This window comes from Eretmochelys imbricata, chromosome 6 (genome assembly GCF_965152235.1).
Source record: "Eretmochelys imbricata isolate rEreImb1 chromosome 6, rEreImb1.hap1, whole genome shotgun sequence".
In the NCBI taxonomy this organism is placed as follows: Eukaryota; Metazoa; Chordata; order Testudines; family Cheloniidae; genus Eretmochelys; species Eretmochelys imbricata.
The window spans coordinates 102,111,484-102,128,385 of NC_135577.1; the positions used below are offsets into that span (position 1 = coordinate 102,111,484).

General features: G+C 42.4%; 1 protein-coding gene across 1 annotated transcript in view; it reads right to left on the reverse strand.

Annotated features, from left to right (window-relative positions):
* Nucleotides 1–16,902, reverse strand: part of RPS6KA5 (ribosomal protein S6 kinase A5) — a 194,305-nt gene that overhangs the window by 133,043 nt on the left and 44,360 nt on the right. The window contains exon 3 of the mRNA XM_077819264.1: nucleotides 1,700–1,918. Coding sequence (XP_077675390.1) covers nucleotides 1,700–1,918 — 219 coding nt within the window. The remainder of the gene's footprint in view (nucleotides 1–1,699; nucleotides 1,919–16,902) is intronic.

A 16,902-nucleotide genomic window follows, 5' to 3' on the forward strand; every position in this document is an offset into this window, starting at 1 on the left:
ACTCTTATTGAAACATATAAATATTTATAATAGATCCAACAAGGCACCATCATCCTCTTCAAAAACCTCGCTCGTTCAATCCTACTGTATCATGAAGTTAGGTGTTCTATTATTCTATTTTTCATTATTGCTTCAACCAGTTTACCCAGTACAGAAGTAAGGGTTACGGTCTTGTAATTCCAGATCACCAATAAGTCTTCTTTAACTACAGGCAATATTTGCTACCCTTCATCCCTCTGGTTTAATAGTGGATTTTAAAAGAGAGACTCCATATTTTTGCAAGCAACTCATCACTTAATTCTTTCAGAACTTTTGGGTATGCACCATCTGGGCCTGATTGGTAAACGTAACTGTTTTTTTCTTTTGACATCTCAGTCTCTGAGAGTACTTAATCTTTTTTTTTTAAATCAGAAAAGAGTTGGTCCAAGCTAGATATCTCCCCAAAATCCTATGTCATGAAGACTGATACAAAGAAATTATTTAGCTTTTCAGCCATGTCTTCATCTTCTTTAATTGCTAACTTTACAGCACCCTTTTCTGTTCGCTCCCTCTGGTGGTCCAATAGACCCACCAATTCTTGTAAGTTTCTTGTTTCTAACATACGTCAGAGAATTCTTGTGTGTTATACTTTTAATCATGTTCTTTAAATTCCATAATAGGATTCCTAAATTTCTTTAAAATCGTGAAAATGTCTGACCACACTCCAAACACCTTATTCCATGTAGTTAAACTGGAACATGTGCAGTGTCTCTTGACAAGCAGCCTTTCTGCTATTTGAACATCTTCCCTTCCCCTGGTTTTCCTTTTATTCACAGCTCACAATAAAGTCAGTGATTTAAAGACACTCCCTGCTTCCTCACATCCTCACTCCCAAATATGCACAGACAGTACACAAATATGGTGTACTATCTTTGCATGTTTGGGAGTGAGGATGTGAGGAACATTTCCCAAGTGAGTATGTTCATTCATATGATTATATCAAACTCACATAAATAAGAGTTCTTTCCCAAATATTCAAGGAAGCACAAACAGTTTGCTTGAAATTTTTCAGAAAAGCGAACAGATGACATGCAGTCATGGTTAAATCAAAAAGTGAGTCAAAATTTCCTAAAAGCTCAATAAAATGTATTTCCATTATTTCTCCGTCTTCTCAGGTTTGTCATGGCACTACAGAATTATGACACAGGGGAGTCATGGATAACAAACAAACAAACAAAAACAAAACATATATGAACAGAGTACTGAAGCTGAAACACAACAAACAAGTGCTAGATTCACAAAAGATTTTGGTGCCTAACTGCCTCTTTAGGCCCCTAAATCCCAGAATCAGACCCCAGTGAGATTCACAAAACCCTCTTTAGCTGCCGCCAAACCTCATAGGCACCTAAACTCACTTGGTGACTAAATGTGGTAAAAAGTTCCCTGGGCACCCAAGTTTCTGCCTGAACGCACGCAGACTGTTGCCCTGCACTATGTTCTGGGTGCCTAAGCCCCACTGCAATGCACAAACCAGGGGAAGATAGGCATTTCTCTGCCTAAGTCACCTTTGGAACCCAATCTGATAAGTGTGCTCGGACTTCACATACTGGATCAGGTGCTATAGGTGAACTAACACAAAGGGGGGGGGGGAGAACAGAATATTAAATAATGGGAAAAAAATAAAAATTAATAATCAACTTCAATCGTGACAACCACTTACCTAAAATGAGATGAAGTTTTGTGTCTGTCTGGAAAGCATAGTGCAATGTGACCAAAAATGGTGATTGCCTAATATGTTCCAGTACTTGTCGTTCCGTCCTTGTATGCTCTGTTGTTTTGGCTTTTTGAATTATTGTTGCTTTTTTCAATACTTTCATGGCATACAGCTTTCCATTATCATGGCCACTTATTTTCCGCACTAGAAATACTTTTCCATAAGCTTAAAAAAAAAGGGAAGAAGGGAAATTGAGATGTACAATTAATCAAAGAGAAATAGCATGAGTTTAATTTGATCATATGGTCAAATATACGTACGTTCTACAACTATATGTTTTTTAAAAAGCGCTCACACAGTTTTCATTCTTGCAAAGCACTTTAATAGTTTTCTTCAGTTCTACATTAAAAACTGTATAAATGCTAAAATGCTTTGAGCCAGATTCTGCCTTCTCTTACATAACTCCTTTTAAAACAGTGGAATCATACCAGCAGAAAACAAGTATATCAGAGAGAATAATCAAACCCTCTCTCTTACAAGTGGGGCGGGGTAGCACCACCTAGGAAGGTTGCCCCACATGTCGCATTATAACACTTGTTTTCATTTGCAAATAACTTTGGTAAACTTTAACCATTTGGGACGAAATTTTCCAAGTCAGGTGTCTGTCTCAGGCTAGGTATTTTTGAACATTTCAAACAAAATGGTTCAGCTTTTTCAGAGAACAAGGCTAGAGAATAAATATTGTGGCAAATTGCTGGCACTACTTTGATGGGTCTCGCGCTTTCTCCTCTTGGGGAGGGTTCAGGGCACAGTTTCTCACCCCTGAACTGGGGTATTAACTACCCCACTAGTGTCCTAGAGGAGGGGAGTGGAGAGGGAGGGACCCAGGCCCACCCTCTACTCCGGGTCCCAGCTCAGGGGCCCTAGGGATAGCGGTAAACCACTTGAACTAGCCATTCCTTCCTCTGGGCTACTTCCCCCTCCTGCCCTTCAGCTTGTGGAGCTTCCTGCCCTCCCTCTGCACAAACCAAGTGTCCCTTTACCTAGGGTCTTGGTCTTCTTAGCCCACAGCAGCACTTCTCCAAACTCTCCTCTGCTTCCCTCCAAACTGCTCTCTGCTCCAACGTCAATCCACTCTGCTTCAACTCCTCCAAACTGCTCTCTACTCCAACACCAATCCACTCTGCTTCAACTCCTTTCCTTGTCTGACTGAAGCAGGGGGGTTTTATCAGGTGACTGGCTTCAGGTGCTCTAATTGGCTTCAGGTCCTTTAATTAATCTCTAGCAAACTTTCTTCCCTCTACAGGGAATAAAGGTCCACTCTAACACTCTCCTGCTGCCCTCTGGCCATGCTGTATCATAATACATTGTTCTGCCCATGGTAAAAGATTCCGTCAACCTTTTCTTTGAACAGGTATTTTTATTTAACTCCTGAAAAACATTTTTGAAATGATGTTTTTGTGCAATTTTAGTTGAATTCCAATTTTCATCTAAATGGATTTTAATTTTGTTTTGCATTTGTGTTTAGTTATTTTTCTAAGGAAAACCAATCATTAGAATATGTTGATTTCCAACAGAATATAGCCATTACACTAAATTTGGTACTTTTGCTAACCAAGAGGATATACTGTATCTATACATATTTGTTAATTTACACAGATTCTTAACTTTTATTCTTTTTCATTATGTTAGAAAACTGTGAATATCATTTATTAGACGATTAACTTTTTTTAACTGTTATTTGTGTCAAGCTACATCCATATAGAAACTGGAATTCATTAAAAATGCACACAAACATTTTAAAATGTTTTAATTAAATAAAACTACTTTGAATGTGCTGGATACATACGGGGAATAAAAGTAAAATTTATCAAAACATGTTTTGCATTTAAAACTGATTGTTTAAACAAAGGAAGCATGATCTGTAGTTAGTGAACTGAATTGATTGTTTTGGGTCACCATGTCCTTCAAGATTTTAGAGCTAGTAAATCTCAACCTCTCATGCTTTTTTTTTTAATTTAAAGATTAGTAGGGGAAAACAAACTTTCCTGTTTTTTCAACTCCCGATTTCTTAACTTTGAATGAATTAGTCAAATAGAATATTTTCTTCATTTCAGTTTATCTGCCCCTGCAGAAAAGGCTACTACTGTCAAAAGTGGGTTTAGCACTTCAACAAACTCAGGCTCCAGGTGCTCAGCTAGGGACTTGCACCAGGTTCAGTGGCTTAACTCTCTAAAATAGTGATTCCCAAACCTGTTCTGCCGCTTGTGCAGGGAAAGCCCCTGCCGGGCCGGGCCAGTTTGTTTACCTATCGCGTCTGCAGGTTCCGCTGATCGTGGCTCCCACTGGCCGCGGTTCGCTGCTCCAGGCCAATGGGGTCTGCGGGAAGCGGCGGCCAGCACGTCCCTCGGCCCGCGCTGCTTCCAGCAGCTCCCATTGGCCTGGAGCAGCAGCCACTGGGAGCTGCGATTGGTCGAACCTGCAGACGCGGCATGTAAACAAACAGGCCCAGCCTGGCCTTTCCCTGCACAAGCGGCAGAACAAGTTTGGGAACCACTACTCTAAAACTTTGGTAGCAAACAAGTACTACTTAAAATTATATTAAAATTATTTAAATAATATTCATTACATTTAGGTCATAATTTTACCAGTGTTTTCAATGTTCCAAATGTATTTTTCAATATGGTCTCTCTCTCTCTCTGCTGCTTAAGATACTAAAGAGGCAATCGAGAAAGTATTGGTAATAAATAAAAATATATATGACCTGCTTCCCAGGCCAGAGGCATCTTGACTTTCTGCCTGTTAGTTTCTGAACAGTAACTCCTCAATATAATTATAGGTGATATTGATGGGTTTTAAAGTGTTCCAAAGTCTCCTTAGACATAAGAATAACAGTGCTTTGACAAGCAAGTAGAAAATCTCATTCTTTATTCACTTGTCAAAGGTCCAAAAAGAGTCATGCTCCCACTCTTATTGATTGTCAATGAGAGTAGGAAACATAACTACATTAGATCCTTTTGAAAAACCCATCCTAAGTATTAAAACAGAAGTTAATTTAAGGATCATGGAAAATACTCCACATTTATTGTACACAGACTAACAAAAAGTTATTTCAAATTGAAATTTAAGATTGAAAACCTACAAATTTTATAGTCTACTTAACTTAAGCACACCTTATTACAAAATATGTTAATGCATTTCCTATAAATTAATCCTTGCAGTAAAAATAGGAATAGAAGCAATTATGATTATGAATGCGGCTTATAAGTAAATATAAATTTTAGAAATGGTTTCCAAATTGCACTTATGTCATGTTAAACAAACAGAAATATAAAGATTCCCTGGCAAATAAACCTGATTCTTTAGTAACCAGACAGGGGCAGACATAAGATTAAATACACTGGGCAGAATTCTGATCTGAGTTACAGCAGCGTAAATCCAGAGTAACTCCATTTAAATCAGTGACGTTATTCCTGATGTACACCAGACTAACTAAAATTAGAATCCTTTTTGTACCACCACAGGGTCCTAAAATCCATTGGAACTACTACCTTGAATCAGGGCTGTAGACCTATAATTCCTTCCCTGACCAAGACAAAGCTCACTGTAAGAGTCTCACCACTCGATAACTCTGATTTCAATCCAATTTATTTCATTATACAGAAATATATTTTAGTCATATTTTCTGAAGTTCAATTACATGATCAAGATCCAAATTCTGTCCTTAAGTCTATTGTGTAGATCTCAGTACAGATCTTAATGAAATTATTTCTGAGATAGAAACATTTAGCTGGGGATCCACCAACATAAGAGATGCACAAACACACACTGATTATCCTGAAATATCTGCACCTAATGTCCAACCTAAGCTGATTATCCTTTGAGGATAGGACAAGCAGCAAAGAACAATTTTTCTCCCCCCGTCTCTTATGTACTTGAAAACTGTTATGTCCCCACTCAGCCTTCTCTTGTCCAGACTAAACCAACCCAATTTTTTCAGTCTTCCCTCATAGGACATGTTTTCTAGACCTTTAATCATTTTTGTTGCCCTTCTCTGAATCTTCTCAAGTTTGTCCACATCTTTCCTGAAATGTGGCACCCAGAAACTCATATTTAGCTTGTGAACCACTATGATCCCCAGATCACTTTCCACAGTACTCCTTCCTAGGCAGTCGTTTCCCATTTTGTAAGTGTGCAACTGATTGCTCCTTCCTAAGTGAAGTACTTGGGCATTTGTCCTCATTGAATTTCATCCCATTTACTTCAGACCATTTCTCCAGTTTGTCCAGATTTTGACTTTTAATCCTATCCTCTAAAGCACTTGCATCCCCTCCCAGCTTGCTATCGTTCCACGAACTTTATAAGTGTACTCTCTACACCATTATCTACATCACTGCTGAAGCTATTGAACAGAACTAGACCCAGAATTGATCCCTGTGGGACCCCACTTGATATTCCCTTCCAGTTTGACTGTGAACCACAGATAACTACTCTCTGGGAATAGTTTTGCAACCAGCTATGCATCCACCTTATAGAAGCTCCATCTAGGTTGTATTTCCCTAGTTTGTTTATGAGGTCATGCGAGACAGTATCAACACCCTTACAATAGTCAAGATATACCACATTTACCATGTTATCCCATCCACAAGGCTTGTTATCCTGTCAAAGAAAGCTACTAGTTTGGTTTGACACAATTTGTTCTTGACAAATCCACCTTGACAGTTACTTATAGTCATCAGTTGTTAGCTGCGTGTGTGTTCTCTCTGCATGCAGCACTGGCTCTGGCCAGGTAGACAGTACAGCAGACCTCAATCAAACTCCCCAAAATAACCACAGACTCTGTTCAGTAGCAAAGGCACTTGGCCAGGTTTATTGTCAACAAAGCACGGTAATAGCACCCCATAGACTCTACGGGGATACTAAGACATGTACGCTCATTGCAATGGACCAGCTCAGTGAACAGCAGGACTTGCCATTCCCCCTTAGGCTGTACAAAGACAACCCCTTTGTGACCCCTCTTTCATACACTGATACAAACAAGTTACATATTACCCCTCTGACATGGTTAGTCACCACGCTTTACCTTGTACATGTTATTTTGATCAAAACATCTCTATGCATCACCCTGTCATCCTGATCTTATCTTTAAGAGGGGTCAGCAAGTCCTTGAATCATCTTTGGGAAATGGGTTTATACCATACCCTTGTATCGGGGTGTTCTGGTACTACCCTTCTGAAATGTGTTTACATTAATATTTAGTGCCTAGGAGTGCTTGTGTTTTTGCAATGCTAGCCCTGTTCTTGCCAAGTTCTTGTATCGGATAGCAAACTTGCAAGTGGGCATCTGCTTTGTAATAGGGCAGGACCTGACTTGGCCTGATTCTCGATAATTCTGCTTTATACTAGCAGAACCTGATTCTGTTTGGACCTTAGGCCTTACACTAGGCCTTTTATACAAGGCCTCATTTATCACCTTATTATTTTCTAGGTGTCTTCAAATTGATTACTAATTATCTGCTCTATTATCTTTCGGATTACTGAAATAAAAGCTGACTAGCATGTAATTCCCCAGGTAGTCCTTATTCCTTTTATAGACTGGCACTATATTTGCCCTTCTCCAGTTGTCCGGAATTGCACCCATCTTCCATGACTTTTTAAAGACAGATGTTCCTTATCTCTGCCAGCATGCAATGCAGCTTTGGGAACAAAAATGGGAGATATCTTGTCTGGTTTAAATAAAATGCAGACAAAGTTTAGATAAAAATTCTGAGTACTGTTGTAAGGCCACTTTGTCCTTGAAGAACACTGTGTAAAGAGGACCCACCTTCAATACTTGTAGCAAGAGATTCTCCTGACCACTGTTATGGCTATAAGGAAAGAGATCTTTTGGATTAGGTGAAGACAAATAAGAGGCCACAGGCTTGAATGGTGGAACTATGAGGGCTGCCAGGATGGTGATGAGGTCCCAAGGGAGCCAGAAACCATGATGAGTGGGAACAGAAGAATCACACCTTTAAGAAATCTAACAATCACGGGACTGGAGAATATTGACTACTAGGGGGCAGCTGCTGGCAGGGGGAGGCAGCGAAACCACTCAAAGGCCTTGGATGGTTTATGATTTCAGTTATCTGTATGCTTGTGATGCACTGTACCACCTTGTAACCCCCATATTCATCATTTGTATATGGCTGTGATATTTCATACAAAGTATACCTTATAAGATGCCATATGAAAGGCTGAAACTCGCTGTTCTGTCAAAATGTGTATAATCATTGTATATAGAACTATGGTATTCCGCTGTATGGTTTATATTGAAATATGTTGTGTGTCCTGGAGACACGCACAGCTAGCTCTCCAATAGCAACAAACTAGGTGACACACTGGAAGAGACAGTTGTCCAAGCACCATACAATGGAGATTGCTCAACTCTGTGACTCACCAAGGCCCACCAGGACATGTCTGGGCCAGTACCTTCCCTGAAACATGAACTAAGAATATAAAATAAGGGACAGTGACATCATGGGACCGCCTCTCCCGTCCCCCACCTACTCTGAAGGCAACAAGAACAGTGGGAAGAAAAAGACTTTGAACTAAAGAGATTGGTCCCACCCTGAGAAGGAAATTCAGCCTGTGTATTAAGAGCTGTAACCTAACTACAACATCCAGTGGGGTGAGAAAAACCGTTTAATTCAAATCTTTCTTAGTCTAAAAGTTTAAGATTTAGAATGCATTTTTACTTTTAATTTTCTTAGGTAACTATCTCTGACCTTTATGGCTACCACTTATTACTTAAAATCTATCTTTCTGTAGTTAATAAACTTATTTTAATGTTTTATCTTTACCAGTGAGTTTGTCTAAAGTGCTTGGGGAATCTGCTCAGATTACAAAGGCTGGTGTGCGTCCACTGTCCTTAGACGAAGGATGAACTAATTAATGAGCTTGCATTGTTCAAGAGAAGGCCTTGAGCAGTGTACTAGGGTACATTTCTGGGGTGCAAGGTTGGAAGGATTTGCTGGTGTTTCTCTGTGTATAGTTCATGAGTGGCTTGGAGAATAATCATGCACCTTAGCTGTGTGTGTCTCTTTATGCTGGTGGCTGAGCAATAATAGTGTTTGGAGCAATTTGCTGCTTGTCACTGGCCAAGCATTGTGAGAGACAGCCCAGGGTGAAGAATTAAGGGGACACAGTGGACCCACAGTTCTAGGTTCTACCCTGAGGGTCTCGTCACAACTCTTAGCTGTCAGAGTTAGTGAGGCAGGGGTCATCCGCAAAGCTTTTGTTCACTGTAATAGGTATTATTAATTGGGAACGGTCCAGGGAAAGTGAGGGCCACTGGCAACTCCTGGGGAAGAGGCGGATCCTCCGGTAAAAGCTCCTCCAAAAGACGTTGTTTGAGACGATGGACGTCCTTTTGCATCTATAACAGAGGCTGTTCTTGGGGCTGGTCCATATGATGATCAGAGAATTGCCCTCTGGACTGGGGCAGAGATGCACGTTTCTGCAAGCGAGATGCACCCCACGGATCCCAGGGAAAACCCTGCAAGAAAGAATATGTCATAGGGGGCCAATATATTTCAGGCCAAGATGTTCTATCCGTTTGCTGGAAAAACGGCTACGCTCTGAGTGCTGATGCTTTCCCCTTGCCACTCACTTGGAAGATCTACAAAAGTCTTTGAGGAAAAGATGAACTGGAGGACTCTGTATCAGAGTCAAAGGAAGAAGTTACTCACCTTGTGCAGTAACAATGGTTCTTCAAGGTGTCCCCCCTATGGATGCTCAGCTGTAGGTGTGTCTGCATCCCTGCACTGCTGATCGGAGAACTTTGGTAGTAGTCTGTCCTGCCCACATGTGCGCTGCTCTCTGCCTGCAACAAGACTAGCCAGCATGCATGGGCAATCCCTTCTCAGATCCTTCTCTACTGCAGAGTCAACTACTAGAACTCTGAAGTAAAGGGGAGAAGGGTGGGTTGTGGAGTACCCATAGGGACACACATCTCGAAGAACCATCATTACTGCACAAGGTGAGTAACTACTATTACTTCAAGTAGGGTCCCTATGGGACTGTAGGTGACTCGCAAGCAGTGCTCACCACTGGAGGCTGGGACTTCAGAGGCAAATCTGATATGGATGATAGTACTCTGGCACTGAATTTGGTATCTGCAGCCAAATCCCCCAAGATGGCATAGTATACTGCGAGATTAAGTACAGATGACCAGGTAGCTGCTCTGCAGATTTCTGATACAGGGATAACATTGGAGAAGGTGATGGACAAGGAGACCGACCTCATAGAACGTGTGCGTATTAAAAAAGGGTCTTCGGTTACTCAATTATTAACAGAGTTTAATACAGCCTCAGACCCATTCAGAGAGTCTCTGAGCTGAAATTGCTGTACCTTTTGACTTTCCTGCAATGGAGAGGAAGACTCAGAGATGTGGGTGGCAACCTGGGCAGCAGTGACCATAAGATGGTCAAATTCAGGATCCTCACAAAAGGAAGAAAGAAGAGCAGCAGACTATGGACCCTGGATTTCAGAAAAGCAGACTGACTGCCTCAGGGTACTGATAGGAGGCTAGTATGAGGGTGAAAGGAGTCCAGGAGAACTGGCTGTATTTTAAAGAAGGCTTATTGAGCACAAGTGGGCAAACTATGGCCTGCGGGCCACATCCGGCCCACGGGACCCTCCTGCCCAGCCCCTGAGCTCCTGACCCACTGAGGCTAGCCTCTGGCCTCTCCCCTGCTGTCCCCCCATCCCTGCAGCCTCAGCGCACTGCGCCGCAACACTCTGGGCAGCCGGGCAGCACAGTTGCAGAGCCTCGGCCTGATCCGGTGCTCTGGGCGGCGCAGCTGTAGCACCACCAGCAACTGGTGCTCTGTGCAGCACGGTATGGGGGCAGGGAGGGTTGGATAGAGGGCAAGGGAGTTCAGGGGTGTGGAACGGGGGGTTAGATGGGGGCAGGGGTCCCGAGTGGGAAGTCGGGGCAGAAGTTCCAGGGGCGGGCAGGGGACAGGAAGAAGAGGTGGTTAGATGGGGCAGGAGTCCCGGGGCGGCCGTCACGGGGCGAGAAGGAGGCAAGTCGGATAGGAGGCAGGGGCCGGGCCACGCCTGGCTGTTTGGGGAGACACAGCCTCTCCTAACCGGCCCTTCATACAATTTTGAAAACCCGATGTGGCCCTCAGGCCAAAAAGTTTGCCCACCCGTTATTGAGGGTGCAGGGACAAAACCATCCGTATGTGCAGTAAGAATAGCAAATATGGCAGGCGACCAGCTTGGCTTAACAGAGAAATCTTCACTGAGTTTAAACACAAAAAGGAAGCTTACAAGAAGTGGAAACTTGGACAGATGATAGGGAGGAGCACAAAAATATTGCTCGAGCATGCAGGGGTGTAATCAGGAAGACCAAAGCACAGTTGGAATTGAAGATAGCAAGGGATGTGAAGCGTAACAAGAAGAGTTTCTACAGGTATGTTAGCAACAAGAACGTGGTCAGGGAAAGTGTGGGACCCTTACTGAACGGGGGAGGCAACTTAGTGACAGAGGATGTGGAAAAAGCTGAAGTACTCAATGCTTTTTTTGCCTGTGTCTTCACAAACCAGGTCAACTCCCAGACTGCTGCACTGGGCAGCACAGCATGGGGAGGAGCTGACCAGCCTTCTGTGGAGAAAGAAGTGGTTCGGGACTATGAAGAAAAGCTGGACGAGCACAAGTCCATGGGGCCGGAAGCGATGCATCCGAGAGCACTAAAGGAGCTCGCGGATGTGATTGCACAGCCATTGGCCATTATCTTTGAAAACTCATGGCGATCGGGGGAGGTCCCGGACGACTGGAAAAAGGCTAACGTAGTGCCCATCTTTAAAAAGAGGAAGGAGAAGGATCTGGGGAGCTATGGGCCAGTCAGCCTCACCTCAGTCCCTGGAAAAATCATAGAGCAGGTCCTCAAGGAATCCGTTTTGAAGCACTTGGAGGAGAGGTAGGTGATCTGGAACAGTCAACATGGATTCACCAAGGGCAAGTTATGCCTGACCAACCTGATTGCCTTCTATGATGAGATAACTGGCTCTGTAGATATGGGGAACGTGGCGGACGTGATATACCTTGACCGTATCAAAAGTTTTGCTAAAGTCTCCCACAGTATTCTTGCCAGCAAGTTAAAGAAGTATGGATTGGATGAATGGCTATAAGGTGGATAGAAAGCTGGCTACATCGTCGGGCTCAACAGGTAATGATCAATGGCTTGATGTCTAGTTGGCAGCTGGTATCAAGCGGAGTTCCCCAGGGGTTGGTCCTGGGGCCGGTTTTGTTCAACATCTTCATTAACGATCTGAATGATGGGATGGGATTACACCCTCAGCAAGTTCGCGGATGACACTAAGATGGCAGGAGAGGTAGATAAACTGGAGGGTCGGGATAGGATCCAGAGTGACCTAGACAAATTGGAGGATTGGGCAAAAGAAATCTGATGAGGTTCAACAAGGACAAGTGCAGAATCCTGCACTTAGGACAGAAGAACCCCATGCACTACTGCAGGCTGGGGACCATTCTGCAGAAAGGGACCTGGGGCTTACAGTGGGCGAGAAGCTGGATATGAGTCAACAGTGTGCCCTTGTTGCCAAGGAGGATAACAGCATATTGGACTGCATTAGTAGGAGCATTGCCAGCAGATTGAGGGAAGTGATTATTCACCTCTAGTTGGCACTGGTGAGGCCACATCTGGAGTACTACATCTGTTTGAGCCCCGCACTACAGAAAGGATGTGGACAAATTGCAGAGAGTCCAGTGGTGGGCAACAAAAATTATTAGGGAGCGGGAGCACATGACTTATGAGGAGAGGCAGAGGAAACTGGGCTTATTTAGTCTGCAGAAGAGAAAAGAGTGAGGGGGGATTTGATAGCAACCTTCAACTACCTGAATAGGGGTTCAAAAGAGAATGGAGCTAGGTTGTTCTTTGTGGTAGCAGATGACAGAATAAAGAGCAATAGTCTCAAGTTGCAGTGGGGGAGGACTAGGTTGGATATTAGGAAAAACTACTTCACTAGGAGGGTGGTGAAGCACTGGTATGGGTTCCCTAGGAAGGTGGTGGAATCTCCATCCTTAGAGGTTTTTAAGGCTTGACAAAGCCCTGGCTGTGATGATTTAGTTGGGCTTGGTCCTGCTTTGATCAAGGGGTTGGACTCTATGACCTCCTGAGGTCTCTTCCAACTCTAATCTTCTATGATTCTATGATTTTCTGAAGGCTCTTGTTCTGTCCAAATAGAAGGCCAAGATGCTCCTCATACTGAGAGAATGGAGGATGGCTTCCATATTATCCTGATGAGATTTGGGATAAAAGCCTGGAAGCCGATTTATGTGAAATGCAGACATCAACTTGGGAGTTAACTTTGGATACGGTCTAAGCGTGACCCTGTCAGGGAAGAACACAGTGAAAGGGGGATGTGCCATCAGAGCCATTATTTCCCCAATCCTTCTTGCAGAGATGATTGCGATGAGGAATGCCATCTTCACAGAAAGGTCAGTTAATGGAAAGCGGTCATAGTTGCAAATGGTGGCCTACTCAGACCTTTTAATACTAGATTGAGATCCCATTGAGGTGTGGGAAGTCTGGGGTGTGGGAAGAGGTTTGCTATGCCTTTGAGAAACCTCTTCATAGTCGGATGGGAGAAGATTGAGTATCCGTCTACCTGCTGATTGCAATTCCTGTTAGATGAACCTTCAGTGAACTGATCGAGTCCTGATTTCTTGAGAGTCAACAAGTAGTTTAGGATCACCGATAGGGTGGATGTATTAGGGATGATGCCTTTCAGCTGGCATCAGATCTGGAATCTCTTCCAGATTTTTGTAGATAAGTATGGCAAATAGTTCCTTTCCTACAGTGCAACACCACCACCTATACCTCCCCAGAGCAAAATGTGTCTATGTGCTGGAACCATGAAGGATCCAGGCTTGAGACGCAGAATCCGCAGGTTGGAATGGAGAGTGCATCCCTTGTTCTGCAATAGAAGGTAAGTTGTGATTGGAAGAGTCATTGGTGGACACAGTGGCAGCTGTGACAGGTAAAGGTATCAGATGAGAGCAATCAGTATGATGTTTGCTTTCTCACTTTTCACTTTCAACAGGACTTTTAGTATTACAGGGAATGGGGGAAAGATGTAAAGAAGATCCTTGTCCCATGGAAGGAAGAGGGCATCTCCTATGGAGTGTCATCTGCTCCCTGCTCTGGAGCAGTACTGTGGACATTTCCCATTCTAGTAAGTAGCGAATAGGTCTATTATCTCCACTGTCAGAAGATGTCATGGAGTATCACTGAATCTATCTCAAATTCATGGCCGTGTGGGAATTTGCGGCTGAGACTGTCATACGTTGTGTTGTGTATTCCCGGTAAGTAGGCAGCTGATATTAAGATACCGTGGGAGATGCACCAATTCCATAGTTTTCGTGTTTCTGTGCAGAGGGAATGAGACTTGGCGCCTCCCTGACAGTTATGTAATACATGTAACTATATGGTCAGTCATGACCTTCGTGAGTGTGTGTTTTTGATCAGTGGGAGAAAGTGAGCACACGCACTTCTGACCGCCCCGAGTTCAAGCAGGTTGATGTGGAGGCATGTGGAGGCTGGAGACAATTTGCCCTGTATTTGGAGACCATGGAGATGCATGCCCCATCCTATGACAGGTGCATAGATGGTCAGAAGTAGAGATAGAGAAGGGTGAACAAACGGGATTCCCATACAGACATTTACTGGGTCCTTCCACCAGACCCAGGAGCACAGGGGATAATTATTTTTTTTAATATAAAAAAAATCTGATTTTTAAAATGCTTTTTGAGGAAAAAATTAAAATTATCTTTATTATAGCTCAAAGATATCTCATCATGGAATAGGGATTATAAATTCTAATTCTATAGTATGAGAATATATTCATATAATGTTTAAGAAAAGTTTTGAAAATGAGTTCCAATAGCTCACGAATTAGGGACCCAATCTTATGGGGTTTCAGGCGCTTCTGTATAGATTATTTAGGTTAATCTTTCTATCTACCCAATAGGACTCAGTGCTCAGTCTAGAAAATACTATCAGAAATGCTTCGTTTTGCAGTTCTCAGACTGTGGATCTGTGTCTCCAGAGATAACATGCTTGTTAACAGCAACAATGTTTTTAAATAAATAATATATAAAGGTGAGAAATAACAGACCTCAACCCTATTGTCCCTCTGCAAATTTGTGTACACAGAGTCAATCCCTTAACTCTTTCTAAAAAGGCAAAAAGAACAAGGAGTACTTGTGGCACCTTAGAGACTAACAAATTTATTTGAGCATAAGCTTTCGTGGGCTAAAACCCACTTCACTGAATGCATGCAGTGGAAAACACAGTAGGAAGATAGATAGATACACACACACAGAGACAGAACATGAAAAAATGGGTTTTGCCATACACACTATAACAAGAGTGATCAATTAAGGTGAGCTATTATCAGCAGGAGAAAAAAAAAAAACATAGCTCACCTTAATTGATCACTCTCATTGTAGCGTGTATGGCAACACCCATTTTTTCATATTCTCTGTGTGTGTGTGTGTATATATCTTCCTACTATATTTTCCACTGCATGCATCCAATCAAGTTGGTTTTAGTCCACAAAAGCTTATGCTCAAATAAATTTGTTAGTCTCTAAGGTGCCACAAGTACTCCTTGTTCCTTTTGCTGATACAGACTAACACTGCTCCCACTCTAAAAGGGCAAAGTTCAATGAATAAAAGATTGTTGGGGGCAGAATAGATCTGGACAAGGAGAAGAAGTCTGGAGATAAATGAGAGAAGGGAGGGACAGGCAGTAGGAACAAAAGTGAAACTGTTTGAGCAGCATATTCCAGAAGTCTGGAGGTCTTTCTGAGTGTAGCCTTCATTGATTTGAGATCCACCATCCCATTCTCTCATGAGAAGGGAAAACCTATAACGGCAGCAGGCCACAAAAGAGACCCAGTTTGGGAATATTTTAATGAAGTTCCTCTACCTGTGGGTAAGACAGGCATGTGTGCAAAATGCAAAGAGAAAAGGAATACTTGTGGCACCTTAGAGAGTTCAAAACAAAGAAATACAAGGTTGCCCGAATGAAACATCATCATGAGAAGTGTTCCTCACAGGAGGAAGCTGTGTTGATGAGGATGAAAGGAACTTGTCTGAATATGTAGGATATTCTGGTTGGTAAACTTTTTTATTTTGTACTTCTTTCTTAAGGACTGCCTGTCTTCCTTCTGGACTATTCTTGAATTCTCATGTTTGAGCAAAAAATATAGTTGTTACTCTACTCTATGGTACTATCATTTTAGATGCAGTTGTGATAAAAAATAAATGGCTGAAATAGGCAGATCTTCCTTTTACAATTTCACCTTTAAAGTAGCACTGAGCGTCAGTGAATACAATGAGTAATACTAAATGAGCAGTATGGTAATAATAATTAAAAAACTGCATTGACTTATTTTGTTTAGGAGAATCCATCCTCAACATACAGGATTCTGAAGACTATCCACCTTCAAGATCACCATCATTTTCTATAGTTTCAGAGTTATCTGCCAATAATAGTGTTTTAGTCACATCATGTACATCTCAGAGCCACACATGTGTAGCAAAAAGAAAAAAAAATCTCCATCCAGAAACAACCATAGATAAGTTTGTGATAAGAACCAGCAGATTACAAGAAGAGATAATTGATGAAAAAATTGCCCGGTTTGTTTATGCAACAAACTCTCCTTTCCGTATGATTGAGAACCCACACTTCAAAAACACGGTTCAGTCATTAAGACCAGGATACAGTCCACTCAACAGAGCAGATGTCACAGGCAAATTGCTGGATAAAGCATATGAAAGAGAAATTGAGCAGTATGCAAATGGTCTAGAGGGGGAAATTGTTAACCTGAGTCTTGATTGGTGGAGCAAAGTCCACAATTATCCTGTTGTATGTGCTTGGGTGGTAACAGAAGAAGGGAATGTCTTCCTTACAGAAACAATTGATACATCAGGAAATGCATACACAGCAGAATACTTGCAAGAAGTAGCAGTAAAAGCTATAACAAACTGTGAAAAAAAATTCAAATGTCTAGTACACTGCTTGGTTACGGACAATGCTGCAAACGTATCCAAGATGAGAAGAAATTATTTAGAAGAGAGTCCCAAGCTAATAACACACGGTTGCCATGCTCATTTGATGCACCTCCTAGCCAAACA